This window comes from Anguilla rostrata, chromosome 12 (genome assembly GCF_018555375.3).
Source record: "Anguilla rostrata isolate EN2019 chromosome 12, ASM1855537v3, whole genome shotgun sequence".
Taxonomy (NCBI): domain Eukaryota; kingdom Metazoa; phylum Chordata; class Actinopteri; order Anguilliformes; family Anguillidae; genus Anguilla; species Anguilla rostrata.
In genome coordinates, this window is record NC_057944.1 from 13,193,765 (window position 1) to 13,220,228 (window position 26,464).

At 41.2% G+C, this 26,464-nt stretch overlaps 1 protein-coding gene across 12 annotated transcripts in view; it reads left to right on the forward strand.

Annotated features, from left to right (window-relative positions):
* Positions 1-3,509: 3,509 nt before the first annotated feature.
* Positions 3,510-26,464, forward strand: part of ncam1b (neural cell adhesion molecule 1b) — a 201,892-nt gene continuing 178,937 nt past the window's right edge. For 2 of the 12 annotated variants that reach the window (XM_064302974.1, XM_064302979.1), the window contains exon 1: positions 3,514-3,834. In XM_064302974.1, coding sequence (XP_064159044.1) covers positions 3,783-3,834 — 52 coding nt within the window. In that variant the 5' untranslated portion in view covers positions 3,514-3,782. Of the gene's footprint in view, positions 3,835-26,464 lie in introns of all 12 variants that reach the window. The other 10 variants (XM_064302980.1, XM_064302984.1, XM_064302975.1 and 7 more) reach the window with 9 other exon arrangements.

Genomic DNA, 26,464 nt, shown 5'->3' on the forward strand with positions numbered 1-26,464 from the left:
CTGCTGTGGTAAAGGAGGGAAAGCCCAATATTGTACTACAGAATGAGAACAGTGTGTTGTCTAATTGTGTTCTTCCATTATACTTAGCTCATTTTATGGTAGCCATTGCTTTTGCTAAGGTTCCAACACAGACCCTTATCTTATGTCTTCATTGTACTGGAAACGTTTGAATATCATTTTTTTTTTTTAAAGAAAAAAACATTGCAATATTTCACTTTAATGTCAGAGCTGAGCACAGAGCTGAAAACTGCAGCATTTTTATTTATTTCCATATGAGTGTTGCAGCTGACCTGGAAATGTTTGATATCTATACTAACAGCTTTGTTAGTCATGCCCTGAGTCAACTGGCAGTCTTTTCATTTTTTTAAACATTGTTCCTTTAATCCATTTTGAGCTAATCTACCACATTCACATTCATTTATCATCAGTCATCCAGGCCTCAAGATGATTTAATATGAAAATATTTACTGTGTAAGGAGGGGGTCAATAACAGGTCAGCACCAGCAGTATTCAGAACACAACCGCCTTTCCGTATTTCACATTTACATTTTGTGAGCAACAAGAGAAGCACTGACCCCTCTCTCCTTCGAGGATGTCACTTGCCAGCCTATGGTGCAGTTCCAGTCAAAGATTCAGATTGGTGATGTAGCTCTCAATAAGGACAAAATAGTAACCTATCGGCATGCTACAGCTAGCTAGGGGGCCAATTAAGCAACAGTTCTCATAGCAATGCTGCCTGACTTACATTAAGCACACCATACCACGGGTGCTGCCAAATATATTGTTGGTTCCACTGCTGTAGACTCTACTGTATAAAATACAATAGGCATGCTATATTCTTAGATAAATTTGATAAAATGAAAAAAAGAAAAAAAAACAACTAGCCTCTCTTGGTCTAAAAAGGCCAATTTATGGCCCACTTAAGGTATGAATGCATTTTATGTGACCCATCCCTAACTAAATTACAATTAAAATCAATATATTGATATATATTAAAGCAGCTATATGTACTGGGTAATTACTGCACTGCATGTAACAAGCACAGTGTTTTAACTATACTGCATTGAATGTCAGTACACATTTTTTTCCATGCAATTTTTATGATAATTTTTTAAAGTATAATTCTGTGATCCACAATCCCTTCCATAATTCACCAGTGGGTCCTAACCCACATTTTGGGAACTAGGAATATTAATGATGGGCCTTCATAACTATTGTCAAAATGTAAATATTTACTCTTTTTGTGAGGACAGATTCTGCACTATTAAGCTATTTGAGAGTGTGTTACCTGTGCGGTGAATAACACAGTCACCTCACATCAAATAAGTCCCCAGTTTGAATTTTGGCCAGGACCTGTCTGTCGGTCTCCTCGTGTCCATTTGGGTTTCCTCCAGGTACTCCTATTTCCTCCCACTGTCCAAAGTCATGGAGGTTAGGCTAATTGGATAGTTTAAATTGCCTGGAGGCATGAGTGTGTGAGTGAATGGCGTGTGTTGCCTTTGATGGATTGGTGACCTGTCCAGAGTGCTTTTCAGCCTCTACCCCAGTGCATGCTGGGATAGGCTCCAGTGCCCCAGCTACCCCAACTGGGAATAAGCAGGTTAGATAATGGATGGATGGATAGATGGGTGGTGGACTGTGACCACCTGCATGGATGTGCTTTTTGTACAAACAAAATAATGAATGGTTTAGCTGTGGACAGCAAAATATCCAGGGTTAATTCAACTCACCTTCACTCTATTAGAGCAAAATGTACTCTGTAAGAGTTGATTTAACACTGAATATTTTACTGTGTGATAACTTTACAGGAGGAGTATACGATGATTGGCAAACGCAAACAGGTGGAAGAAGTGGTTTTAAGCTTTTCCCCTGAAAATATCAGAAGAATTTTTAATGAAACTAATAATTAATGGTCATATTGTAAATAGCTTGCATCATGGCTATGACTGAAAAGTACAGGCATGTATAATCCAATGTTCCTCAAAGGCCGTTTCAATTTCCTGGCTCGCTGACATGACATTTCCCTGATATTAAGATGCCTGATTGCTTGTCAGAGAAGAGGCTATGACACAAAAAGATCAAAGGATTCAGCATACAACAGATGTGAACATTTCAAGACCGGGACTTATCTGTCATGAAGACATAAATGGCTCCAGTAGCATTGTAATTTGAACCATGTGTGGCCACAGCCTTTTTCAGATGCAAATATAGTATGAACCATAAATCCTGGTGTTTGGTACAATAAAATAAGGGACATATTTGCAGCTACATTGCCTTATATATATATTTGACGAGTTAGTCTACTAGTAAAACAAAGCAAAAAAAAAAAAAAAAAAAAAAAAATTGCTTAAAATTGAATGCATGGGTTTTTAAGAATCTTCCACTCCTACACATTGACTTAAAATACATGGATTGATTTAGATTTAGAGTAAATAAATATGGTTTCAATCTAGGGCATTATTATTGAGAAATGGAAATAAGTCCCCCACATATGAACCTGTAAAAAATAGGCTACACTGTAGTTTCTTGCTATCTCCAAAACACGTCGTAAAGATTCTCATGATCAGGTTCGCCAGATAAAATTTAGCTAGAGACATTTACAAATACATTTTACTTGGGACTAGCCTATGACGTTTACAGCTGGCATGTTTTTATCCTAGGTTAGCCTACTTCAAAAGCCGCGAATACAACAAAACTGTGATTATTCCAGAGCTATTAAGGTACAGAAGTCGCAAAGAATGTGCGTTCTTCAAGCATAAAAAAAAAGTTTTATAAAAAATATAAGCATAAAATCTATCGTGACATTAAATTCACTCTCGCGGCTCGTAGATTATCCTAAATACAAAACGCATATAAATTAGCTAAGCTATAGTATCTCTAAAAATAGCCGTTGCAATTAATGAACGAGTTAATTTCGGTTTGCAATCTGAGAAACAGGTGAACACAACAAGCCCACGGTTCAGGGCAAAGCTGGCGCGCCATCGCTCATTGGTTATCTAAACTGGCTGTGACACTGTTTCAGGTGGTTTTCTTGTAATAACTATAAACAATAAAACAGCTGTGTTTGGCTTGACACTATGGTGTGTATCCATGATCCGCTGTCCATTCGCAAACTAGCAACGCCAGCAATATCCAGGACGCTATTAGAAATTACTACAGCATATCCAGCGAATGCTTAAACACGTTAAAACTGACATGGATTGTGATTGATTTAGGACTATTGTTTATAATTATCCATAACAGGGTAAGAACAAGTCCATATAGTTTGGCCCATAATGCTGTTAAATTAAATGTTATTAAAATGAACATCTATCTTCTTGACCAAGAAGATAAGGTGTGCCAACTGCAATATGTTTGCCGTAGCCAAATTATAGCCCAACCCTAACCGCTGTTTTTGAGGTACCACCACTGAACAGCTCCATGGGTCTCACAGTAGCAGGTGAGCCGTCCTTTCAGCTGCAGTGAACTACGCGCACTATTTGACGGGGTTGTGTAGTACATTCAATGGCCCATCAAGACAAGTGCGCAAGTGATTTTGCCCAGGCGGATTAATTCGTGTTTGTGTGCTAAGGCCGCTTTATGTCACTCGTGCTGTGGGAAGCGTGCGAGCAAGAGTGCTGAAATCAACCCAGGAACATTCAAATAATATTCTTAATAATAATAGTATAAAAGTAGGAGGAAAATTGCATTGACTTACCACCCACCCGTTCAAGGTCCCCAACGTATTATTTCGGAGGACGTACTTTTATAAAGCAAGAAATTTCACTTATTTAGCGATTGCAATGCTTGAATCCAAGGATCTCATCTGGGCATTCATTTTATTTGGCACTGCAGGTAAGATGTTAATTATAACAGCTGAAACATTTAATAAAGAAAAACCCGATTGAAGTTTTGGTACAAGCTGCGAGGTGCATTGCCACCATGCATGACTGTTTTTGTATAATTTGTTTTTTCTCTGAAACATGAACTGTCTTAAAACGGAGAACTGTTAAGTTGCAGCTTATTTGCGTAAATAGCTTGTTTTCTTTTCTGGAGCAGTTGGCCTGTGGGAACTAAAGTAGTGTTTAACAATTATTTCGAATCATCAGTCTGTTTTGTTCGGTGCGCTCGGGTTGTACTGTGCAATACTTGATAGCTACGCCTGTTTGGCTGTTTGCACCTTGTAGCTGATGTTAGGTAGCTGGCGCGAGCTAACATTGGTAATGTTATTAATGTATGTAGCCTGTTTAACGGTTTTAAGTTGCAACTCGGTTAGTCAAGACCACCATTGTTGTTTTCAAAATATTTATATGATTGGCTTGGTCTTACCAAAATCGTTTTTTGTTAAACTGAACGATTTGGTTTAGGCGAAGCTGTAAATCAGAGCATCGTAAGATTAAGATGGCCATAAACTTGTCGATGAAGAGAGTGGAGTAGGCTACCGTTGGCGGTGCATTTTAATTTACAATAACGTAGCATAGTATTTAATTTACAGATATTGGCTAGCTTGCTGAAATTCTATCAAATATTAAATATGCACAGATTAATTAAACATTAGATATGTCAAAGTACCCTGCTAGCAAGCGTTATTTAAATGTGGCAAGCCACGGGTTACATTTGTTGAACTAATCCAGGTAGATAACTTTTCAGTTCAGAAAATAACGTCTTGGTTTTGGCACAGTCGCTATGCGGCCAATTACATTTGATTTCATGAGTTCATCATCATCACGCCTATCCCAGAGCTGTGAGACCGAGCCACAATATCGTTGCATCACTCGATTAACAAATTTGGAGACTGATGCGCATGCACTTGATTTGCTTATTTCACATTTCTTATGTCAGCCTATTTACTGTCAAAGTTAAGCAAAATGTATAAAGCCAGCGCTTTGAACTCACCATCAGTTATTTCGTTATTTTTGTAAGGATACATTCAAACACACTGTAGCTATCGGGTTACAACCTTTGTTACTCGAACTCATCTATCGCGCAAATGTGCAGGAACCCGTAGCTTCCTATCGTTTAAAATGTGTTAATTGACGAGTCGATTCAAAAGACAACCAGCATTTAACCGGAATTTTATCCACAGATAGTTGTTTAATTAGCTGTATTCCTAAAATACTTAGCTACGATTAGTAGCTGATAATGCTTTGCAACTTTATTCCTGCACGTAGCTATTACCTGCATTGTGTTGAAGACAGTTCCACCCAATCAATGAACTGTGAGCCTGGGCGGGAAGAATCCGTTAGTTTTTATTCTAAGAACTATCTTTATCACAAGTTGCTCTCCGCGTGAAAAACAGTGCCATCATTGGGTAGTTTCAGTAGACCAAAATATAGCTATTTATTTTTTTACATTTTCTAATCCGTACGTAGCCTATAATACACACCAAATTAAAGAAACTGCTGGTTTTGTAGCTATGTGTTATAAGTGAAGACTCATTGTTTTGCGACAGTAGATGGAAACAGAATGGCTTTATTAAACAATGCACAAACAAGACACAGAAGTCCGTGTTTTAGCAGATTAAAATTTGTCCGCATTGTGTTTGGCTACTTTGTTACTGCGTGTATTCAAGAGGCAAACACTATCAAGTGCTGTCTGAAAACAGGCTTTAAAGAGAAAAGGGGGTGGGGCAGCTAACAGCTGGAGGATTGTAACGCGGGATGGTCATTAAATGGGTAAGCAAGATGAATTAGCATTTAAATCAAGAATTTAGACAAAGACCATGTGAGTGGACGTGCTTCATTGAAGGCAAATGTAATTTGGTCTGCAGAAGCTTTGCTGCAGGTGAAGTCTTAATGCAGTCAGCAAGGTATCTAAAGATTGGCCATTTGACAATTTTTTTTACCAGAAGGCTTCAGTTCAATTGCGCTTGATGTTTGATACATGGAGCTGAAATAAGTTCCATATAATCAGTCAACTCTGTAAAATTGCAGCCGGATGCAGCAATTAATCAGGGGTCTATTGGTATTGCTTATCTGTTCCCAGAGAGAAATTTCAAAGATTTGTTTTGGATGAGTCTAATTACATGTCTATTTACGTGTGGTTTCAAGTCACTGATAATTCATTACTTATCTGCACTTAGATCTTGCATCTTTGAAATGAGCATGGCTCTCTTCCAAAGAGTAAGCCTTAAATGGTTTTCTGGAAAATATCCAATTGTGTCATAATAAAATACAGATTGCCCGATGTATTTGATTATTATCAGTTTCATTGCTCTCTTGAGGCAGTCTAGTTGTGGTGCTTTATTGAATATTTGTAATATTGTGCATGGCAATTTACAACAAAATTCCAGCGCTGATATGAGACTGGGCTGCATTCAGTAATGCATATTACGTGAGTGGAGTTTAGACAAATGCCATGAACAGTAGCCCTCAGTACTCTGATGCTGGATTAGATATTCTAAATGGATCTTCTCATATTTCATAATGCTTGGCATCAGCGTTCACCTTACTTCTTACATTGTTCTTCTATTAAATACACATGTGTTATGTGTATTTTTTGTCCCGTCAGATTTTTCTCAATTCTGTTTTATGTCTTTATGCTTATATCTTCATATTGCCTATAGCTTGTGTGTGTTTGTTAGCGCCCCTTAAACAGGGTCAGACCCGTTTTTTTCACCCCTCTGCTTTCTATGTTTCTTCCCATCCTTTAGAGATCAATGAGAAGCACTCAGCTGTGTTATCAGTTGCAGGCTACAAGTTGTGATGTGATTTGTGACCCAAAAACAATGCGGGGAAGCACAAGGTCTTTGTGTCCTTTTGTCTTTTGTGTTGTCGCGTTGTGCGCTACGTCAGTGGCGCAGCTGCTCAGTGCGTGGCTGCGTTCTGACGCATGCGGCCAGGGAAATGCAAATGGGCACATTCATGGCATTCTGGGCGGTTTTTTTTATTACGTACTTGAAGCAGAAACATTCGGTTTTGAGCTATATTGCTCTTTCAAGCAAGGGGAAAATAATAGAAACATCCACGGATATAGAAACAAGTCTGCCAGGCTTGTTTTCAAGGTTTATTTAATTTAGATTAGGCTATCAAAAAGACAGATATTTTTAATATGGAAAGCCGAGGATGAAAGAAACACTTCTGTGTTCAATGGTGTTGAAATCCTTGGTTCGGGCTAACTTGAGGCAGCTAAGATGGTTAACATCTGTGGCATTAAATTGGCTATTTTAAAGAAGGAGGAAACTTAAAAAGAATACAGATTTAGCCTTTTTTGGGAATTGCTTCTTGAAAAATCCCAGCTCTTGTTGAATTTTGTGTTGTATTATACAGTGGAGAGTAAGAAAGAGGGGGAAGATGTTTTGAAGTGGCGTACACTGGTGGACAGATTCAAGCAAAGTGATTTGTCCTGTGCATCTCTAAGTTAACGAGTATTCAATTAAAATGCAGGCCTTACGTTTGCCTTTATTGAAATGAGGAGCAGCAGAATAGCAATCCATATGAGACTGGTACAAATGCACAGTGATCCTCTTGATTGAGTGTGAATGGGGTGAGGGGGCAGAGGCTCTTTTCTGTTTGGTCATTAACCATTGGTTTTGGTATCCAGAGGTACTTATGGAACATTTGAACTTGTATCCTTAAGCTGATTAACTCGAGCTAAGACAATCAAACTTATTTATTTATTTATTTATTTATTGCTTTGTTGGTGCATCTTGATTGAATAGTGGTGGGGAAAGCTTGGCACTAGCTGGCTGTAGCCATTTTTTTGTGTGTTTTGAAAATGGAAATAGATTTTTTATTTATTTGGTGTGCCTGAGGTAGAGTCTAGTTGTACATACACACGGGCACCACCAGATTAGCATGCTTATTCATCTCAGATGTATCCAAGTAGGGTTGAAGACCTGCATCAGCCTGGACGCTTATTTTAGAGCCCCTACTTCTATTGAATTGGAAGTAGGACTCTCATCTGCGATGTTAGTTGGCCACTGTGATCTAGTTTTGTAATGATGGGAATAGTGATGCTTGTGGATCCAAAAAAATTGGTTTGAGTCATCATGATCCCATTCCAATCCGAACCAATCATAGAGCTTTGGCATGGAGAACAGTCTTATGATTCGTTTATTGCTTTTGAATCCTAGTATGAAAGTGTTATCATACATTTTTTATGTTATCTTTTTTTACCATTGCAATTGGCAGAGAATAAACAAACAAATATTTATTAACATTCGGAATATATGTTAGATATTCTAATGACTCCAAAACTAGAGAGTTTACTTGCACAAAAATATTTGTGTTGAATTTTCAGTGTTGCTTTCCCCCCCCTAATATTTTAAGCCTATAGCACACAGTTGTTATAGTTGTACCATACAAAGCTCTCGCATCCATGTCTTATTGCTAAATATGAAGATTATTACTTGTTTAGAAATAAGATATTTTAGATTTAATTTTTCGGATTTGTAAAATTCTTTTTGGCTGTATGATTAGGCTGTATTTGCCAGTTCTGTTGCCTGTTTGAAGTTTTGTTTATATATGGCTCTGCAGATACAAGCAATTCAGTAAATAAATAAACAATTGGAAGCCTTGGGACTGTGGTTGTCGCCTGTCAAGGATATTTTATTTTATGCCTTCCGTCAGTGGTGTTTGAAGAAAGGCCGTCTTTTGCATTTTAATCACTCTTGTGAATGGAAACCACGCTGATTTGCATTGTATAAGCTGTGAAGGCATCCCATAGAGTGGCAGAGACAAAAGAAGGGAACGGGGTTTTGCCGTACTGAAAAGCATGCGCGCGCACACACACACACACGCAGAAAGGGTTTTGCCACCGCATTCAGATGGAAAGCCGGGCGAGTCAAAGGAGCCCGAGATTGGCCACTTGCGAGTTCTCAGCTCCTCCCCTCCGTCACATTCAGCGGGAGGGGCCAGGAGGGCATGTGCGGCACCGTCTCCCGCTCCCGGGAGCGAGGCTCACTCTGTGATGTAATCCCTAGCAGCGGAGATTAGCTCATTGTGGGGTCAGATGCTGTGCCGTAATCAGCGATAGGTGCAAGCTGCTCTGCTTACCACAGTGTCTCAGAAACACTGTGGGGGAGAGCAGCGTGTGCAGACGCATGTTGTTCTCGGGGTTTGTCAGTTTTTCTCTTTGGAATGCAAAATGGCTCACAGAATCAAAAGGAAACCAATTTGAACACGCTTCAAATGGATTCTATTTATATTTTTTTTGCCTGCGCTTTGCATATTAGTTAGTTGAAGCGCAAATGTTCATAGCTGCTTGTCTCATTTTTCAGTTGTAACCACATTGTTTGGTTATTTTTGATGTAGATAGCTTTTTCAGACTGATTTATAAGTGGCACTTTGAATTCTCTCATTTTGTTTTGGCTCATATCTCTGATTGACTGCCAGTTTGGGAAAGGCGATCTCACCATGGTCTGCTTTGACTGTGTCCAGTTGGGAGATTTGGGACTGGTTAAGGTGTTTTTTTATGGGAAAGTGCTTGTCAGTCATTGCTGTCAGTTGAGGGCAGTTAAAGTTTTAAAGCTCTGCAGCTTTAACAGACTGTCTTTCAGACAGCGTTCCTCAAATATTATGAATTTGAAGAGACTCGGTCCTCAGGCTGATTTTAATGTAATTCAGAGGTCTATAAATGATGCAAGTGATGATAAATAGGCTATGATTATGGTGATCAGTGTTTGATGCGACAGTCTAAAGCTTCATCATTTTTGCGTGGAGCTGCATTGCAATTGGAGACACAATTTTCTCTTTTTAAGGACAGCCCTGTATTATATGATTGTATTATATATATATATATTTATTTTTTTAATGCCTGACCTTCAGTGTTTGGGTGAAAAAAGAAGACACTTTTGATAGCTTCCTCTTAACGGCTTGCAGACTCAGGCTCTGGAATGCATTAGCATTCTGTCAAAATCAATAGCACTTTTGCGAGACCCTTCATTATGGTAGTCTTTTAAAGAATTATGGCACGAACATTTGTTACACAACTGATTTCCTGTCCGGCGGAAAACATGGGCCGCTGTGATGAGTTTGGCGGCTGCCAAGCTGTCCAAGGCTTGTCATCCCCCTTCTCGTCATGTTTTAATGAGCGCTGCAGTGATTTATGGGAAGGTGACCTACCCTGCCATGGGCAACAGGCTGCTTAGAAATTATCAAGACCTGTTTTATTTCCCCCCAGTCTTACTCTTAATGGCAAGCATAGCTTATATCTGTATTTCGTATGCTACAGATTAAATAAGCCTCATAAAAAGCATCAGTGCAGTGCAAAATTTGTTTGTTTTGTTTGAAGTTAAATCAGTTTCAAGAGTTCCCATGCATTTAACAGAATATGGAGTGATGACCTCGCTCACATGTTCTTTGGACTGTTTACCTGTTATGCTCTCATTCATAGACTGGGCACCTGACATCCCATTGCTTATTGGCTGCTTATCTGGCGTAGTTCTTAATTGGCTGATTGCCGTGATACACCCTTGTTCATTGGGCTTGTTATCTGACTCAACTGTGTTTGTTGGAGCGGAGACAAGTTCTGTCATTCAGTCATCCACAGGAGCTTGTAACGTAGCACAACACATTCTCCTGACCGTTATGTATTTCCAAAAATGTCCATAATCCTGGTCTGTACTTGAGTTTTCGCCATTTTGAAAAATAGGTTGAGTAAGGTGAAGGGTTATTGGTAGATTACACACACATACTGAGCCGCTGATTTTACTTGTGACAGCGAATATTCTGGCTGCATTAAATCAGCGTGTTTCAGAGCTGACCCGATGAAATGTTCTCAGACCCTTTCCCTCACATAGGCTAACAACTCACTTTGCAACTGTAATCGTAATGAGCCGTTAATTGTTCTTAATTAGACACTTTTATTGAGGGATGATTGACCTTCTTGAGGTCACGGTGTGCGAGAAACGGCCATTACGAATGAACGCCCCGTCCTTGCATCCCAGAACATTTAATTAGCCAGATCAGTCCTCAGACAGCTAACACATTCATTTTCCATAATGCGGTATGTGGTTAATGATGCTCTCACAAAGAGTTTACATTTTGAACTGTGGACTGAAGAAGGATGAAGTCAGTGTGGTCTGAAATGTTTCAAGTGCGGAAACCTGCTCACTGACATAAAACTATTCATGGGAAATGAAGGATTCCAAGTAGGGATGTTGCAGTGCACTCAACGGTACGATTCGTATCACGATACAGAGTTCATGGTATGGTATGTAATGGGGGGTGGGGTGGGGTGGGGAGGGGGACTCATAGGGACTAACATTTTTGAACAGTGCTATTTATTTTCAGTGAAATAAGACTTTATATTAACAAGACGTGTTTCAATGCAGTTCTCTATTTTATATTTATAGTCTGTTCTCTTTACTAAACTTGCTAAACTCGTTAGGAGAAACCAATGTATCTTTACTTTCGCCAAACTATCTATTATCAGATAGCATGCTTACCAAGTGACAGTTAAGTACCAGTCATGGTATAGTGCGTTCCAAATAAATCAGCATGCTGTCTTTTTGAAAGAATGAGCGAGCTCACGATTATGTTAATCAAGTGACACTTTCTCCAGTTGGCGCCTGGGTTTTTGGGCTTCTGTAGGTCTTTTTAGTATTTTGTCTGAAGATTGTCTCTGTACTTTTTAAACTATTAGACTAAATTCAATTAAAATTAAATAATTTTGTAATATACGAACCACAGTTTGCCGGGTTTGTTTTTTATTCTGAACCGTCAGCTGTTTTTGGGGTGATTTTTCGGTACATAGGATTTTTCTTGCACCCCTAGTTCCACGCCAGAGCAAATGACAACAAGCCCAAACTGACATTGTGTTAAAATGTGTTTAAGGATGAAAATGGATAAGAAAAACAAGCAAACAGGGACAGAAAACCAGGACTGTTTTTTTGAAGCCTATCCCTTTTGTCTGGAAACGTCTGGAAAAACTGCAATCAGGGTGTTTTGTGCAATTAATTGTATTTTATATTTTCTGTCTGCTGGCCAGAACAGACAGAACAATTATAATTAGGCAAAGCATGATTCTTGCTTGATTCCCGGGCACTGTTTTATTGCTTGGCCTGTTCTCGGAGAAAGCCTGCCCTTTAAACTAGGTCAGCTCTTTGTAGCTCTTGCACGGAACGTCCGTGTCGTACAAAGACAGACTCTTCCGTTTTCTTTTCTCTGTCACCGAACTTCTTTTGGCACCCTGGCAGGCCTCGATGCCCACAAGTAGGGCATGATTGGGCAGCAGCGTTCCCATGAATAAAAATAAAAAAATAAAAAAGCCCTCAGTGGACATTTGTTTCGCTGGCAGTCTCCAGCAGCTGCTCACAGAGAGCGTAAAAAAAGGAAAAAAAAAACTTCTCTCCTTTCAGAGATGGCGAAAGCTTGTTTTTCAGGCAAACTGTGGCAGCATCCCAAACCAGCCCCTCGCCTCCCTATCCCCTTTGTGGGATGTTCACTTTGTGGGATGTTGGTGGTGTCATGGAGTGCCCACTTAATGAGGTGTGAGGTGAGCGGTTAGGGAGGGTTTAGGCCTAATAGCTTAAACCCTGGGCCACGCTTCAGCATCATCACAGGTTCTTCTGGACTTTGTAAGGTGAACATATAGATGAAAAAACCGCAGAATTTGGCAGGATTGAAACACACCTGGTTTGTCTCTAGTGTCGTTAGTTGGAGTGCAGAACTTATTCATTTTTTTTTTTCCTCAAATGAAGCCTTTTGAAGTTGGTGCCTCAGAGATGATGGATTTCTTATGACAGATGCATTAGTCTGCTTCCTCTTTCTGGGGCTCTTTCTGAGGATTATGAATCACTGGGAAACAGAAGCTATATTTCTCTGCATGGTCAGGGCCAGTTTTCTGTAGGTCAACTTTTCATGTAAGATGTTTTTAATTGGGCCTGCCATGATTTGAAATATCTTGACCTTCCCTTACGTTTTCCAAAAAAAGAAAAGAAAAGAAAAACAAACCTCAAAAACTAAAGCGTGGTATTTTGCTTAAAAAATCCCCACAAATATATGAGCCTGGGAATTCTTTAGCAGTATTTTTCTGTCGGTTGGAGAGGGTTGTTAGAGCAATCATGTAGCCTATATTTGGCCTCATGGGAAATCTCTAGCTGTTGCTTTTATTTTTGCCCCACTCACTGACCCTCTTCAGAAACCGAGCTCAATTGTTGTTAATGGGGACTTTTTTTTCTTTTGTTCCAGGGTGTATGATGGGAAATTTGAAAATGTCAACCTTGGGGAAGAATTTTGCACACTGAAATAGCTTAGGCCATATCACATTTTTTGATTTTTTCTTTTTTTTTTGCTGGTATTGCATCAGTTTCTTACCTGCTAAGAGCTTCAGGAGACGAGGCCACGTTACGCACGTGATGCTAGCCATTAGCGTGAAATGAGAATCCTCGCTGAGAATTGAGCGATGATTTCTTACAGTCCTGGATCCCAGCAGTCTCACTTTGCCTTGTCAAATGCATCAGCGCTCTGTTGGGTGCCGTCAATTTGTGCCAAACAAATGTTCATTTTCTGATTTCTGGGGATCGTTTGTGCCTTCTCCTTACGCTCGCTGGTCCATCAAAAAAATACTGTTTTTAGGAGGAAGCGCTGACATTTTCAGACATTGGATCCATCACGGCGTTTAACCAATTGTCACAGACCTCTTAGCACACTTGAGCGGAACTGTCCAAAACTTCCAGACCTCTGTTTGCGCAGTTATGCCAGGACTGCGTTTGTCTGGTGGTGATGTGAGAGGGACTTTATCAGGTACAGATATTAGCAGATTAAGGCTTTGCTTAAAATGCTAATTCTGCACTGACAAATCAACCGAAGACTGGACATTGCCCCTTAAATTCTGCTGCATCATGCCAAAATGAGCAAGATGCATTTCCCAATACTTTGTGTTTGCAGTCCTGTGCGCAGCCTTTGTCTACATAGTCAATCTGTGTCAGATGTGTGCATGTTCAGAGGAGGTTAACAGTGTAAGGGGATTACAAATATAAATAGAAGTCTCTCCTTGGGTGTAAATGTCTGATTGGTCTGCTAAATGTCTGATTGGCTTTTAAAATAATTGCCTGTAAATACCAGTATTTTGTAGTTTTGTAATAAGTAAATATACTATTACAGAACAAACAATAAAATTATTGAATTTGCGCATACATACCTATTTGACAGATCTGTATGCTGTTCCTTGATCAGCATATTTGATCAGATATAATAATTAGCTGTAAAATAATAGACCTGGCAGTCAGCAAAGTGTATCTGAGCCGATATTCTACAATTAAGCAGATTTTGCCTCATTTGCCTGCTGACTTCTGCAGTAAGTGACCTCTGTATTCTTACCATACTGTAAAATGTATTCCCCACAGTAATGTAGTTAACATGCAAAAGCAAATTTACAGAACTCAAAAGATGACACATGAATAAAATGACATGATTTAAAAAAAAAATAAATAAAAATAATAATAATTGGGGCATTTATTCATGGGTTTTTCTTTTTTCAGAAGCCAAATACACTACAGTTTCTGTTATTTAAAATATGAATTATTCTTCTGAGTTTCTTCGTGTGTATGCGACATTAATTCAACATGACGTACTTACGTAACATAAATGTCTGTTCCAGGACTGTACCATCTGAAAGGTCCCCCTAGCATTCCTAGCATTTTAGCATTAAAGCAAGACAACAGTATCGACTGAAAAATGTTGCCATCGACACGAATGTCTCTGTACAGCGGCATCGGGCGCTGGAGGCTACAATGATGGACATTGATCCCGTTTCCAGTGGGGATGGAATGCATTTTTCGGTCAATGATTCCGAGCAGAGTATTCCCATACCTCTGTCCGTGCCTCATTGGCTTTGTGGCAAATCTCGGCCCTCTTCAGACATCCCCCCTCAGAGGTAATCCAATGCGTCAGTGAGGTCTTAGCGCCCCTATTCCGCTGACTGCAGCATTCATTCAGCAGAGTAAACCCTGACTCAGTGAAGGCCTCCCAGTTGCATCTCTTGATAAAGCATGCTTTTTACGTTAGCTTTATGCCGGTTCTAAACGGAAAACACCATAGAAATCGGTCACATCCGACGGCGCAACAAAGTAACTGGTCGAACGGATCATTGCTAACGATTGTGCTGTACCTGCCCCACGTTGGACTGAACAGATACACATTTGGTCACATTTGAATGCATTCCACGAGATCACTCATTGTGTAATGTAACTGCTTACATATGTACCATGAAACTTCGATTGGATACCGGGTTTTTAATAAGAGACAGACTCTTAATAGCCTGGAACAACAGCACAGAATCAAAAATAAATTCCAGTTTCCAGTAATAGCTGGGTTGTGACAATGCCTAAGCCTGGTAAAAGGGAAGTGGTTCATCATCAATTCCCCACCGTAATGCAGTTAACATGCAGAAGCAAGCTTACAGAAGCCAGAAGGTAGCTGGCACAAGAGGCAATTTGATATTAAATACAATCAAGTAAAGTCTCGGTGCAGTGAAGAACTCTCAAGCTAGAATGGCGGCACAACTTGCTTTGGGGTACCCAAATTAGTGCTCTGTGCCCGCCCATTCTGCCCTGCAGCCTTGGTTTTTTATGTTTTCCTCTGGTCATTTTGTTCACCCTGACGCTGAGAAGCCAAATTGGCACATTGTTTTCATGTTCTCCTTGTTGGCTTCTCCAGTTCTTCCATCTTGCATCACAGATGACCGAAGATGGTGCCTGCATCCTCTATGTTCGTGCACACATAGGTGCACTTCTGAAAATGTAAAATTTTTATATTATAAGTTTCCATTGTCACAGTGCTACTGATATCACGCCTAGCTGCCACTTGGCACGTGAAAAAGCCCAAGACTGCTTAGCACTAGGAGACAGGAGAATTCAGCTGGTCAGTATAGTACCTAGCAGTACACCCACTGGCCAGTGTAACTTGGTGTTCAGGCTGTTGTTATGGACTTCTGCATCCGACACCCTTCTTTCAATGAGATCCCAGCTGCAGTCAAGACCAGGGCTGTCCGTCTGGTAGTAGCATGTATAAACCATGAAGAGGTGCTCTCTTCTTCCAAATAAGCATGGACCCACAAGCTTTTTTTCAGCATTGTTTGACAGCACTGGGTAAATCACCAAACCAAAGCATTTGACTAGGGAAGAGTATGACCTGTCTTAAAGGGAATTACAGAAGTTCACATATACAGTCTTTCCCTTGAGTTTTTAGTTTAGTTTTGTTTTGTTCTGTTCATTGTAATTATCTGAAAAGTTAACTTGTTTGTTTTGGCCCCAGAATAATTTTTGAGTCTTATAAAGTAGTAGGTAACCAGCATATAGGCTCAGTCCCTATACTCTTGAAATACACATATGCCTATTTCACACGGGGTACACATGAGAATCCTTGCAAGGTTTCTCAGGGTGAGGATTTTTCCTGATGGAAGGAGGTTGATATTTCAGGGCATCGGGAGAATTCTGCTTACTAATTCTCTGGAGGAATTTTGGTTCACGATTCACTGCACTGATGCTCATTAGCAGAAAGTGGAATTATTGGATAAAGGGATGGAAGTTTGGTTTGAAATTAAGCACTGTAGCTATATTAGGCTTGTGCTGCTGCGTAAATGTTGATGTTGTAAGAAACTAAAAAGGTGTGTGTGTATGTTTGTGTGTGTGTGCGTGTATTTTCATTATGTACATCCCTTGAAACCCAGGATATTAGGAATTAGACATTTTATTAAATAACATACTTAACGTGTGGTTAATTGTATGCAGTATGGCTGTACAGTAGACTTTATTTTCAGATAGTAACTATGGAAAATTCATTCTACTTAGCTAGCTCCCCTCCATTTTCCCTTATTACATGATTAAAGAAGGGCTTCTATCATGCTGGATAGCCCAAACACCCCATCAGTATAATGAATCTGAAGCAAAAGCCAGCCCATATACCAACTAATTTCGGAGCGAGAGCATTATGTTCTTTTCGTATCCGTTGCCTAGTGAGGCCCAAATCACCAGGAATTGTAATTTGCAATCAAAATGAGTTTTTGAGAGTCCTTCAAATGCCTGTCCAACGTGATGACTAAATGGTCGCATATGTGGTGCCTGGGCAGCTGTAGTGGAGGGGTGTGCTCATCAACAGCACTGGCCATTTTGGGAGCCAAAACTAGGTAATTAATTTGCAGTTATGTTGGAACGCATGGGTGAAAAGTCACAAGTAGTATTACTCCAGTTGGATGCTCTCGCATATTTCATACACCCACGCAAGTGTGTTCCAGACAGCATATGGATTAGTTGGGCAAAAGGTCGGATTGGCATGATATAGTTTGTAGGTGCAGTAGTGTAATTTTGTCAGGTCAGTTTTGCATGGTTCAGTATGATGAATTACATTCACAAGAAATGGACCCAATCAACCAATTGGTGAGAGAGGCCATCTGAAGCTGACAGAAGTTATTCACTGTTTTGTTTTTACCCTTTTGGTCGAGGCTTACATTAGGCTTGGTCTAGGCTGGGATTACATGCCGTGAAACTGTTCGTTCGTTCATTTGTTTGTTTGTTCATTCATTCAATCACTTGTTTAGTCAAATATTTGTCTAAAGGATTTTTCTGTGTCAGGTCCGATAATTGTTTTATTCTTCTTATTTAATAAGGACAAATTTAGAGAGTAGGCTATATTAACAAAATGCTGATCGTCTTGTCACTAGTATGATAATAAATACAGCAGATTGCATTGAAGATGACAGCATCGAAAGTCTAAACATGCGGAGCAGGGCACAGTTACATGCCTCCGTGACCCCTGCCAGCTTACTCCGCACGGCTATTGGTGTTTGGGCTAATTGTGCCATTAATCATTATGACAAGCCACGGTCCAGCGGGTTCCTTAATGTACAGTGGCCCCGGTCCCAAGATTGTACTGGTCCCGGGGGTGTGTGTGTGTGTGTGTGTGTAGGGGGAGGGGAGGGGTGGTTAGGGGGCAGGTGCTGGGCGGTTAGGGGGCAGGTGCTGGGATCGTCCTCCTTGCGGAGACGCCAGTGGGAGTCTCCTGCCTCGGATTCGGCTTCACGCTGGCTGTTTCATTTCCATATTAGTTAGGGGTTTTTTTTTTACACATATAGGCTAATACAGCGCGCTTTGTACTAAGTGCATTGTCAGAAATGTCTGAATTGATGCGTTGATCTGCATTTCCAACATGTTGCTGGCCCAGCCTTGTCGTTTCATTGTTGTGTGTTTGTGCGTGTCTGGAATTCACTCACTTTCAAAGCAGATGGTACGGTTTTGTTTTTTTTGTTTTTTTGCTTTTTGTAGCAGACTAACAGTTAACATTTCTGTAGCCCTTCTTGTTTTGCTTTGAGCAAGAGCTAAATTATGCTTCACTGTCATTAATTTACATAGCGGAGTCTCATTTTGAGTCACATTTTAAGCTGAACGGATTCCGCAGTTTGCAAACACTGAGGGCTCCGGTAGATTTGATATCGAACCTTTAAACAGAGGAAAAACACAGATGCATTGTGGAGGAAGGGTAAAAACAAAAAAAATAAAAAGAGCGTCTTGAGGACTATGGGCTCCCCATGGGAACAGGAGGCCCACTGAGACGACAGAAGCTTCTGCTGCTGGATCCAGTGTGCAGAACAGAAAAGCTTTTCATACGTGACTACTCTGGTAAATAAGTGATAGATCTTGTCAAACATGATTTTACAGGGAATCTAAGGCTCTTGTTTTTTTCAGTTGTTTGTTTGGTTTCTGCAGTCGTGTTGTGATTTTGCATGCTATTATACTAATTGGACCAGCATTAAAATAAACAGGGAAAATAAATTAAGGAAGGATGTAGAATAATGTGACATTGTGACATCAGTTGGTATGCATTAAGATGGAAAATACTGTTTGTATACAATTGGAATTTTATTTGTGATATTTGAATTTGTCATTCATTAAATGAGAAATAAGTGCTCATAAGGGAAAGGTCATGACTTCTTAGATGAAAATAGTGAAATGTGTTTGGGTGGATTAAAGTGGGGTGGATTAAAGTGACTGAATTGAAGAAGTAAACAACAATTCACATATAGAGAATGGAGAAGACCCAGCTCTCCCTCTTTTGAATTTGCAAGCAGACAGGGGTGGGGCTCTCCTGTGGGGCTGGGGGGAGGGGGGGTGGGGCAGGGGGCGCACGGGAGGGTTGCACCAGCAGGTGAGGGCGTGAGAGGAGGGCGCCAGATGTCCTGGCGCCAGGAAGTCGCGCGGGGTTCCCACGGGAACGAGCACCTCGCGCGCGCTGTGGAAGCATGGCTCCCGCGGGCTAGCCTAGCCTCTTCCGCTTGGGCTCACCTGCGACGCCGAGCCGGGCTGGCAGATTAAGGGCTGGAAGAGGAAGAGCGAGAGGCCCGGGGAACCGCGCACGTACACAGAGGAAGAAACAAACGCACCGCCCCTCTGGCTCTCTCACACACCCGTATGTACAGCACACACACGCGCTTATCGACGCAGACAAACCAGAGGTCGTATGTGAAGGAGGTGAGAGCAAGCTGACCGTTTTGTAGAATAACCCCCAAGCGTGATCCGTTTGAGGTTCGTGCTTCGAAATGCAGCTGAAAGGCATCTTCAGGAATCTTTTATTTTTAAAAAAGGGTAAACCATAAAAGATTTATGAAGATGTATTGCATTTTTTAAGTGGCAGGATACTGTTCATATTGCATTATGATATTGATGAATTGATTATGTAAACGACAGCCCTTCTCTGATGCCAGGGGATGGGGCATAAATGTTTTAATACTGATATATGATATAATACAGCTATTAATACAGTTGGCTGTGGAAGCCTTGCTGCATCGGGGTGGATCATATGGAAGGAAGTGTGGGGGCAGGGTTTTTCAGTAGGGCCATCCAGTAGACTGTCAGGGAGGCATTGCTTTCGAGAGCATGATGAAAGACAGCCATTGGCTGAGGGCTAAAGGCCTCCTCTAATGGGCTCCTCTGTCTGTGGTTAAGGGATTCGTCTGGCTGCTTGTTATGGATGCACAGTGCACACAGCATCTGGTGTCAGCATGCGGTAAAAAGTTCAGTGTTAAATCAACTCTTACAGGGTACATATGGTCCCTGTTGGACTCACGTGTACTCTGTTAGAGTTGAAATAGCACTGGACTCCTTACTGTGTTGACGCGCCCCTGTCCTTGGGGTACCACCCAGAGGAACCCCTAATGTCAACCCTTGACGTTCTCTATCATTGCTGCACACCTGATCATAACCGCCTGCTCACCAGACTCGTGAAGAATGACTTGTGATCACGCTTCGAGGCACTCGCACACAAGATCTGTAGCGTGTGCTGGGCTTCAGTGTGTAATTGTTGCAAGGCAACAGGAAAAGGAAAGTAGAACAGGATGGAGTACAGCCCACAGCCTTCTATATTGATTCCCTAAAGGGTGGAAATTCCTTTTGACACCTGCCCCATACCCACAGTGTGGCTCGCATACAGTTTGACATTCAACACTATTATAAAGGTTAGGCTATATCATGTCAATCAAAGGAAGAAAAAGAGTAAAGGGAAAAATGTATTGTGCATTTTAGCAGTGAAACTGGCATACTTTTGTACATTGCATAAATATTACACCTTAGTTATTTATTGTAATCAAGATACATGATAATTTCCAGTATAAATTGACAATATTTGGAAAATGAAAGTCTGCGATTAATGGAAATTGACAGGGATTTCATTTTGGTTACTATATTGAGATGCTATGATTGTGTGTACTTACTAAATACGAGAACATATCACCTCAGGGAGTTGTCTTGGACATGCTGTGTTCCAGCTCACTTTGTTGATGTTAACCCCAATACAGCCTCTAAGGTTTGATCTGTCTAGAGGGCAGCTGGTTGAAAAACATTCAGTCTCCCTGCACTCCACATTTTACAGACAGGTATAGAACTGTTGAAGAATTTAGAAGCTGTTGCATACGCGCTGTATTGGATCTTGCACAAAGGTGCTGAAACCTTCTTACGATATGATCGGCTGGTGATCTGGCGGTTTTGGACATCAAAAACGTTTGCTTTATGTGATTTTTTTTTTCATGTTGTGGGAAAAACAAACAAGCATAAAAAAAGAAATTGGAAATCAAATCTAAAATCATTTATGTGATGCAGTGAGTAAGTTCTTGTATATCTCTGATGTGCTTTGACGCTCAGATATAAAAAGAAAGGTACACAGATAAATGAGCTTTGCTTGTACATGCCTTTGTTAGAAATGACTTATTATATTGTTATATTTTGTAAATCCAAAATGAACAGTTTTTTTTAACCAATGACTAAGTCTGCTTTTTTCTTGTATTGTAAAAGTATATCTTGCATGATCTTGTTTTTGTTAAAGCCACTTGCTCTTTGTATTTATGATCATTGTTACAACTGTGAATGCGTCTTGTGATTTCTGTGCCCAGACAAATACTTGACAATAGTGTTTCAATTGACTGTTCCTTTTGTTCGGCTCCAGTTCGGCAAACAAATCAGGATGAACATTTGCTATATTGTCGATATGATGATGCAATATTCATGCACCAGTGCTGCTTGTGCTGCAGTAAATTAAGAGAAAATGTCACGCTCAATGTGTAGTCTAATAGGCATCTTAATCTCTTACTTGAGGTATTCATTTCATTCATAAATTAATTTTAAAAGCTGTATATGTCTCTAGACTCTATGCTCTGTTTGCCAAGTTTAAATGTTTTGTTATACAACTAAAATTTGTTACTGAATTTTTGCCTTTATTATTTGATGCCTCTGTTCATCTACTTCCATGAACGCGGAAACTTGTTTTCAGTTTGCATTTGTGCTTTAACATTAAAAAGGAGGTATCGACATTGCCAGTATGGCCAGACAAATATCAGTTATTGATAACTTATTTTTTGTATTTGAGCATTTTTTAAAGTAATGACAGTAGTCATGGACTGACAGAGTGGATGGACATGCACAAGTTGCTAGGTTTTTAGCTATGCACTAGGTTGCACAACTAACAAAGCTGTATTTGAATGCTTTCTTAGTGCACATAAAATTGCTTTTTCAAATCTAACTGCCATGTAGGATTTTGTGACTTTGTGCAGTTTGTAGTTTTTTCCATCTCTTTTTGGAGATGTATTCCAGTAATTTAGAGTAGCCTCTCAAGTTGAAGGACTCCTGTTTTGGAGTGTGCCATGAAGCGTTGGAGGAACATCAAAATTCATTCTCATTATTGCTGGAGCCAAGGCAGGAAGTGTGCCTTTCCTCTCATTTTGAATCGACAGCTGCTCGTGTACCTGTCTCAGGGTCTCAAATTAACACCCTCCGCCCTCCCCTGCTGTGGAGTCAGTGATCAGCGACTCCAGTAAAATGACGCACTTGGTCTTCACATATTCTAATTTTGTCCTTTTTTAAAAAGCCATTGTGGCCAGATAGGCTTGGAACCTTACCTGCGGACAGTTTATCTTTGATAAAATCTATTTTCTGAAGTTCTTACTGTATTCTGGTCTATTTTCAGAGTACCTCTCTTGTAGGAACTTTGGCAGAACTGGCACCATTCCGTCTTCAGGCAGACCATGGATGTCCAGTCCCTGACACACAGGTGTGGGGGACGTTAGGGGACTGGCCGTATGGCATTTCTGAGCAGTTTGTGAAGCTAAATGCTTGGACACAAACACACCATTCAACAATAACTAAAGTGCAGAATGGCCTCTTGTTCAGGCCGAATGTGGGATTGAGCGTGTCCAATCGGTTGTGTGAATTTCATCGCATTGTGGGGGCAGGTTGCTGGTATAATTATCCCTGGTGCACACTGTGCCTGACGGACAGAGGCACCCTGATTGAAATAACCTCCACACCCCGGCATCACCGAGGCCACAGCTCTCTCACTCCCGAGTCCCCTAACGCTTCCATGGCGACACGATCGTCATGGCTCTTAATTACAGCCGCCCTTCCTCTGGATCTCAAATAGGCACAAATAAAGGCAACATAGAATGTGTCAAGGTTATATAGCAGCTCTTCCCCTTGATGTGAATAAGCAAGACGTGTGTGTGTGTGTATGTGTGCGTGTGTGTGTGTGAGAGAGAGAGAGTGGGTGCATGTGTGCGTGGGTGGGCGGGTGCATGTACTTGTGATGAGGTAGGTGGCAAATTATAAGCCCAAGTCTGTATATTTGTGATGTCATAGTGAAATGGGTGGAAATGACAGCCTGGATGGCAGGGAAGAAGTGAATCTTTATATGTTTTCTAAAGACCTTTGATGTCATCCATTGGTTTTCTTTTTTTTTTTTTTTGCCTATTGTTGGCGTTTAGAATGAATTCAGAAAGAGGATGTTCTGAGAATCTCTAAATCTGTTCCATCAGTTTCCTAAATATATTTTGTTATGAAAAGAAGCTGAAAGGGAAAGAGTACTGTGCCACCACTTCCAGCATTGTTTCCGCAGCTGATCTGGTTGCTTTGGCGATGGTCGGACGCAGTGGGATTTGCACCCGCTCCCAGCACAAAGGCAGCTTGGACCGTGGGCCGATCCCCGTCGGCTCCTGCTGAGAGAGCCCCGGGGCTCGCTGGTGGTTACGCCGGCCTGCCGTTTATTTTCTCGCGCTGCGAGCGGTGTGGAATTAAAGTGCTTTGTTATCGCCGCAATTTCCGTTCGTTCTCCCCCAGCCTACCGCGGTAGCCGCGGTAAGATCCATTTCCCAAGCAAATGGCTCGAACCCGTGACCCCCGCGTCTGTTCGAAACGGCGAAAACCCCTCAAGCTCCTTTCGTGTGGACCGTGGCAATTTCCCTCCCGAGAAAAAACAGTCGGGAAAAGAAGTCCCGGACCACGAGCAGCGCTAATTAAACCGGTCAAGCGCCGGTGTTTTCGGCTGAGCCAGATCACTGCGCCGGTTCTGCTCCGACCTCGCCCCGCCCTGTCCGCATGGTGCCGCGGCTTCTCACTTCCGCGTGGAGGAGGCCCAACACCTCGCAACCTCCCGGTGGTATTCATCATTGCTCTGCTTAGCCGAGGCGTGGGACGCCTGAACGCTCCGCACATGCTTCTTGGTGTAACTACAACTTTTTATTTAATATTTAATTTATTCTCCCGAGAATCACATTTTATTTATTTATTTATTTATACTGGGCTGCAGCAGCGCTAGAAATGGAAAAATAAGTGTGATTTTTTTTTGAGCGCTGTCCTCATCTGTGTCAGATCGCATTTTTCTTGGGTTTACATGAACAAACTGAGCTGGAAAATGAACAACTCAACATGTCTAAGACAACTCAAATGTTTATTTTATTTTTTTTACATATGTATTCATAATCAAAGAAGCTCATTATAGCGATCAAAATGAAACCACTTTCAGGTCCCATTTGGCAAAGTGGGGGGAAAAAAGGTTTTGCTTTTTCCCAATGGAAAGCTAGTTTGACCACGGACAGCCTGTGCAGAGTCTGCGTATGAGTCATGGTAGACGACCTTGTCAGAACCCATGAAACGGTGAGCTGCTGCTGTTATCATTGGGAACGAATGGCTGGGGGAAGGGTTCGCTTCTGTGATTTTTAGGCAATTGGAGTTTGAATGGTTTTCAGGTTTGGAGATTGACAGTGATAGGTGGTGGGGAAATTATTTGTGACAGTGACTACTTGAATTGACTGGAATGGTTAATGCAGAGATTTGTGTCCAATCATTTAAAGGATTAAATGCATAAATGAATAAATATTATTAATCCTGAACAAGTATCATATCTTTTTCTGCTGGCAGGAAATTGGCAGGGCTTAATGACAAAAACAGATGAATGTTCACAGCTATGTAAACATGAGGTTTTGCACCCGTATTTACTGCTTGTTAATCTCAATGAAAGTCAAAAAGTATGTATTACAATGGTGTTAGTGTCCTGCAGTTTTTTTTTTGTTTTTGTCTCCGCTGAGTACTCACAGTACTGATAACCTTATTTTGTGAACCCCATTGTCAGTTTATGCGAAGTCATAGCCTTCGACATGAGGCATTCGCTTTGTTTTGAGACTGTAGTCCAGCTGTTTGCGCTCTCTGTTGAATGCAGCGTGTGCTTGGTGTACCTCCCTCCCCGATCGTTATGTTCCGTTCATCGATTGCTTGGGCTTTGTGGAGCAGGATTTTGCAGAAGTCTGCAGGTATGTGATTGCGGCACCAGCTTTATGTACAAACACCGGTTGTGATCACAACGCTCAGCTTAGCCCAATGCGCTGATTACCGTTACCTCAAATTTCGGGGCCCATTTTATCCACTTAAATGTCTGCTGGGTTTGCCCCCTCGAGTCTGTTTTCGCGGTTTTTGAAGACCGCACTTTTGCAAGCGCCCAGGAAGGACCAGGCAATAAAAAAAGTGAAACATTGTGTGTTGGAATCACCGAGGGAGCGCCATCCATTTTAAGCACCGGTCCTGGCGGCAGATAGGACTGCGGCACCGCCGCGCATAGAGAGCCTCTGTATTCAGGTTGCAGTGCTAAGCAATCGCATTCGGCTCTGACACATTTAGTCTAATGTGCTTGTGTAATGTGCTGATTGTCTCCACATTGACAAAGGCAAATTATTCATTTGCACTGCATTAATCATATAGTTGAAGCCTTATGGCCCTTGCATCATTCTGTTTGAAAGCTGACTGATGTAATTAATTAGTCGTCTGGGTATACAATTTGCGACTGATGTTAAGATGAATAGGCTAAATGGTAGCACGGCTTCCTGGCTTGTTCCAATTTTTCATTTGAATGCAATGAAATGAGGTATAAAGATGCTTGGCATTCAGGTATTTATTTGTGCGGTAATGATTGAGAGAGCGGTCAAAAGCGAGGCCATCCCCGTTGAAAGCCTCGGCCTACACTGTTGCCGCGGCGCTCGGCGTTCTTCGCGTTGGCCGCGAGTCGCGGGCTGCTGAAGACTGACCTCGTTCCGGCACGTTCCGTTGTGCTCGAGACCCTGCCAGGATGTGCCCTGCCCTCGTGAGTCAGACGCCACTAATCGACTGAGAGGAACGGCACTCGCACAGCTGCACAAGTGCTCCCGAAAATAATGCTTTTATTCAACTCTTAATAAAGATGCCAATATTTTGGCTGCTAAGCCTTCATCAGTACAATTTTGGAGACTCAAAGGTTAGCTTCTTTTTTTATGTTGGAATAACCTAAATGTGTCATTTTTAGAGCATTTATGTAGCTGATTTATATCTTTGCGCCCTACAATTTTTCTTTTCTTTTTTTTACTTTCAGATGCTGCTCATGTATAGGTCATTTAAAAATAATTGAGGATAGCTAAGGCTGGAAGAACAGAAATAATTTACTTCAATAGCATTTTCTGTCAGGCATTAAGGGAAACCCCATTTGCCATAGTATCTGTTGGTAGGTAAATGGGCATTGAAGGTCCTGGGTTGGGTTATAGCTACACAGTAGATTACATCACAGGGACCTTGTGTCCTTTACACATTCAACCAAATGTCAAACCTTTACATTTCTGAATAATCCGTGTGCCATTTGCATTGGTTTTATTGGCATACTTTTGGTAGGATTTTATAGAGAGTAATCCAATTGTTTTGTTCTGGTGTCATTTGATAGAACCCCATAACGGAGAGCTCTACAGTTCCCAGGGGGCAAGAGCTTTGCAG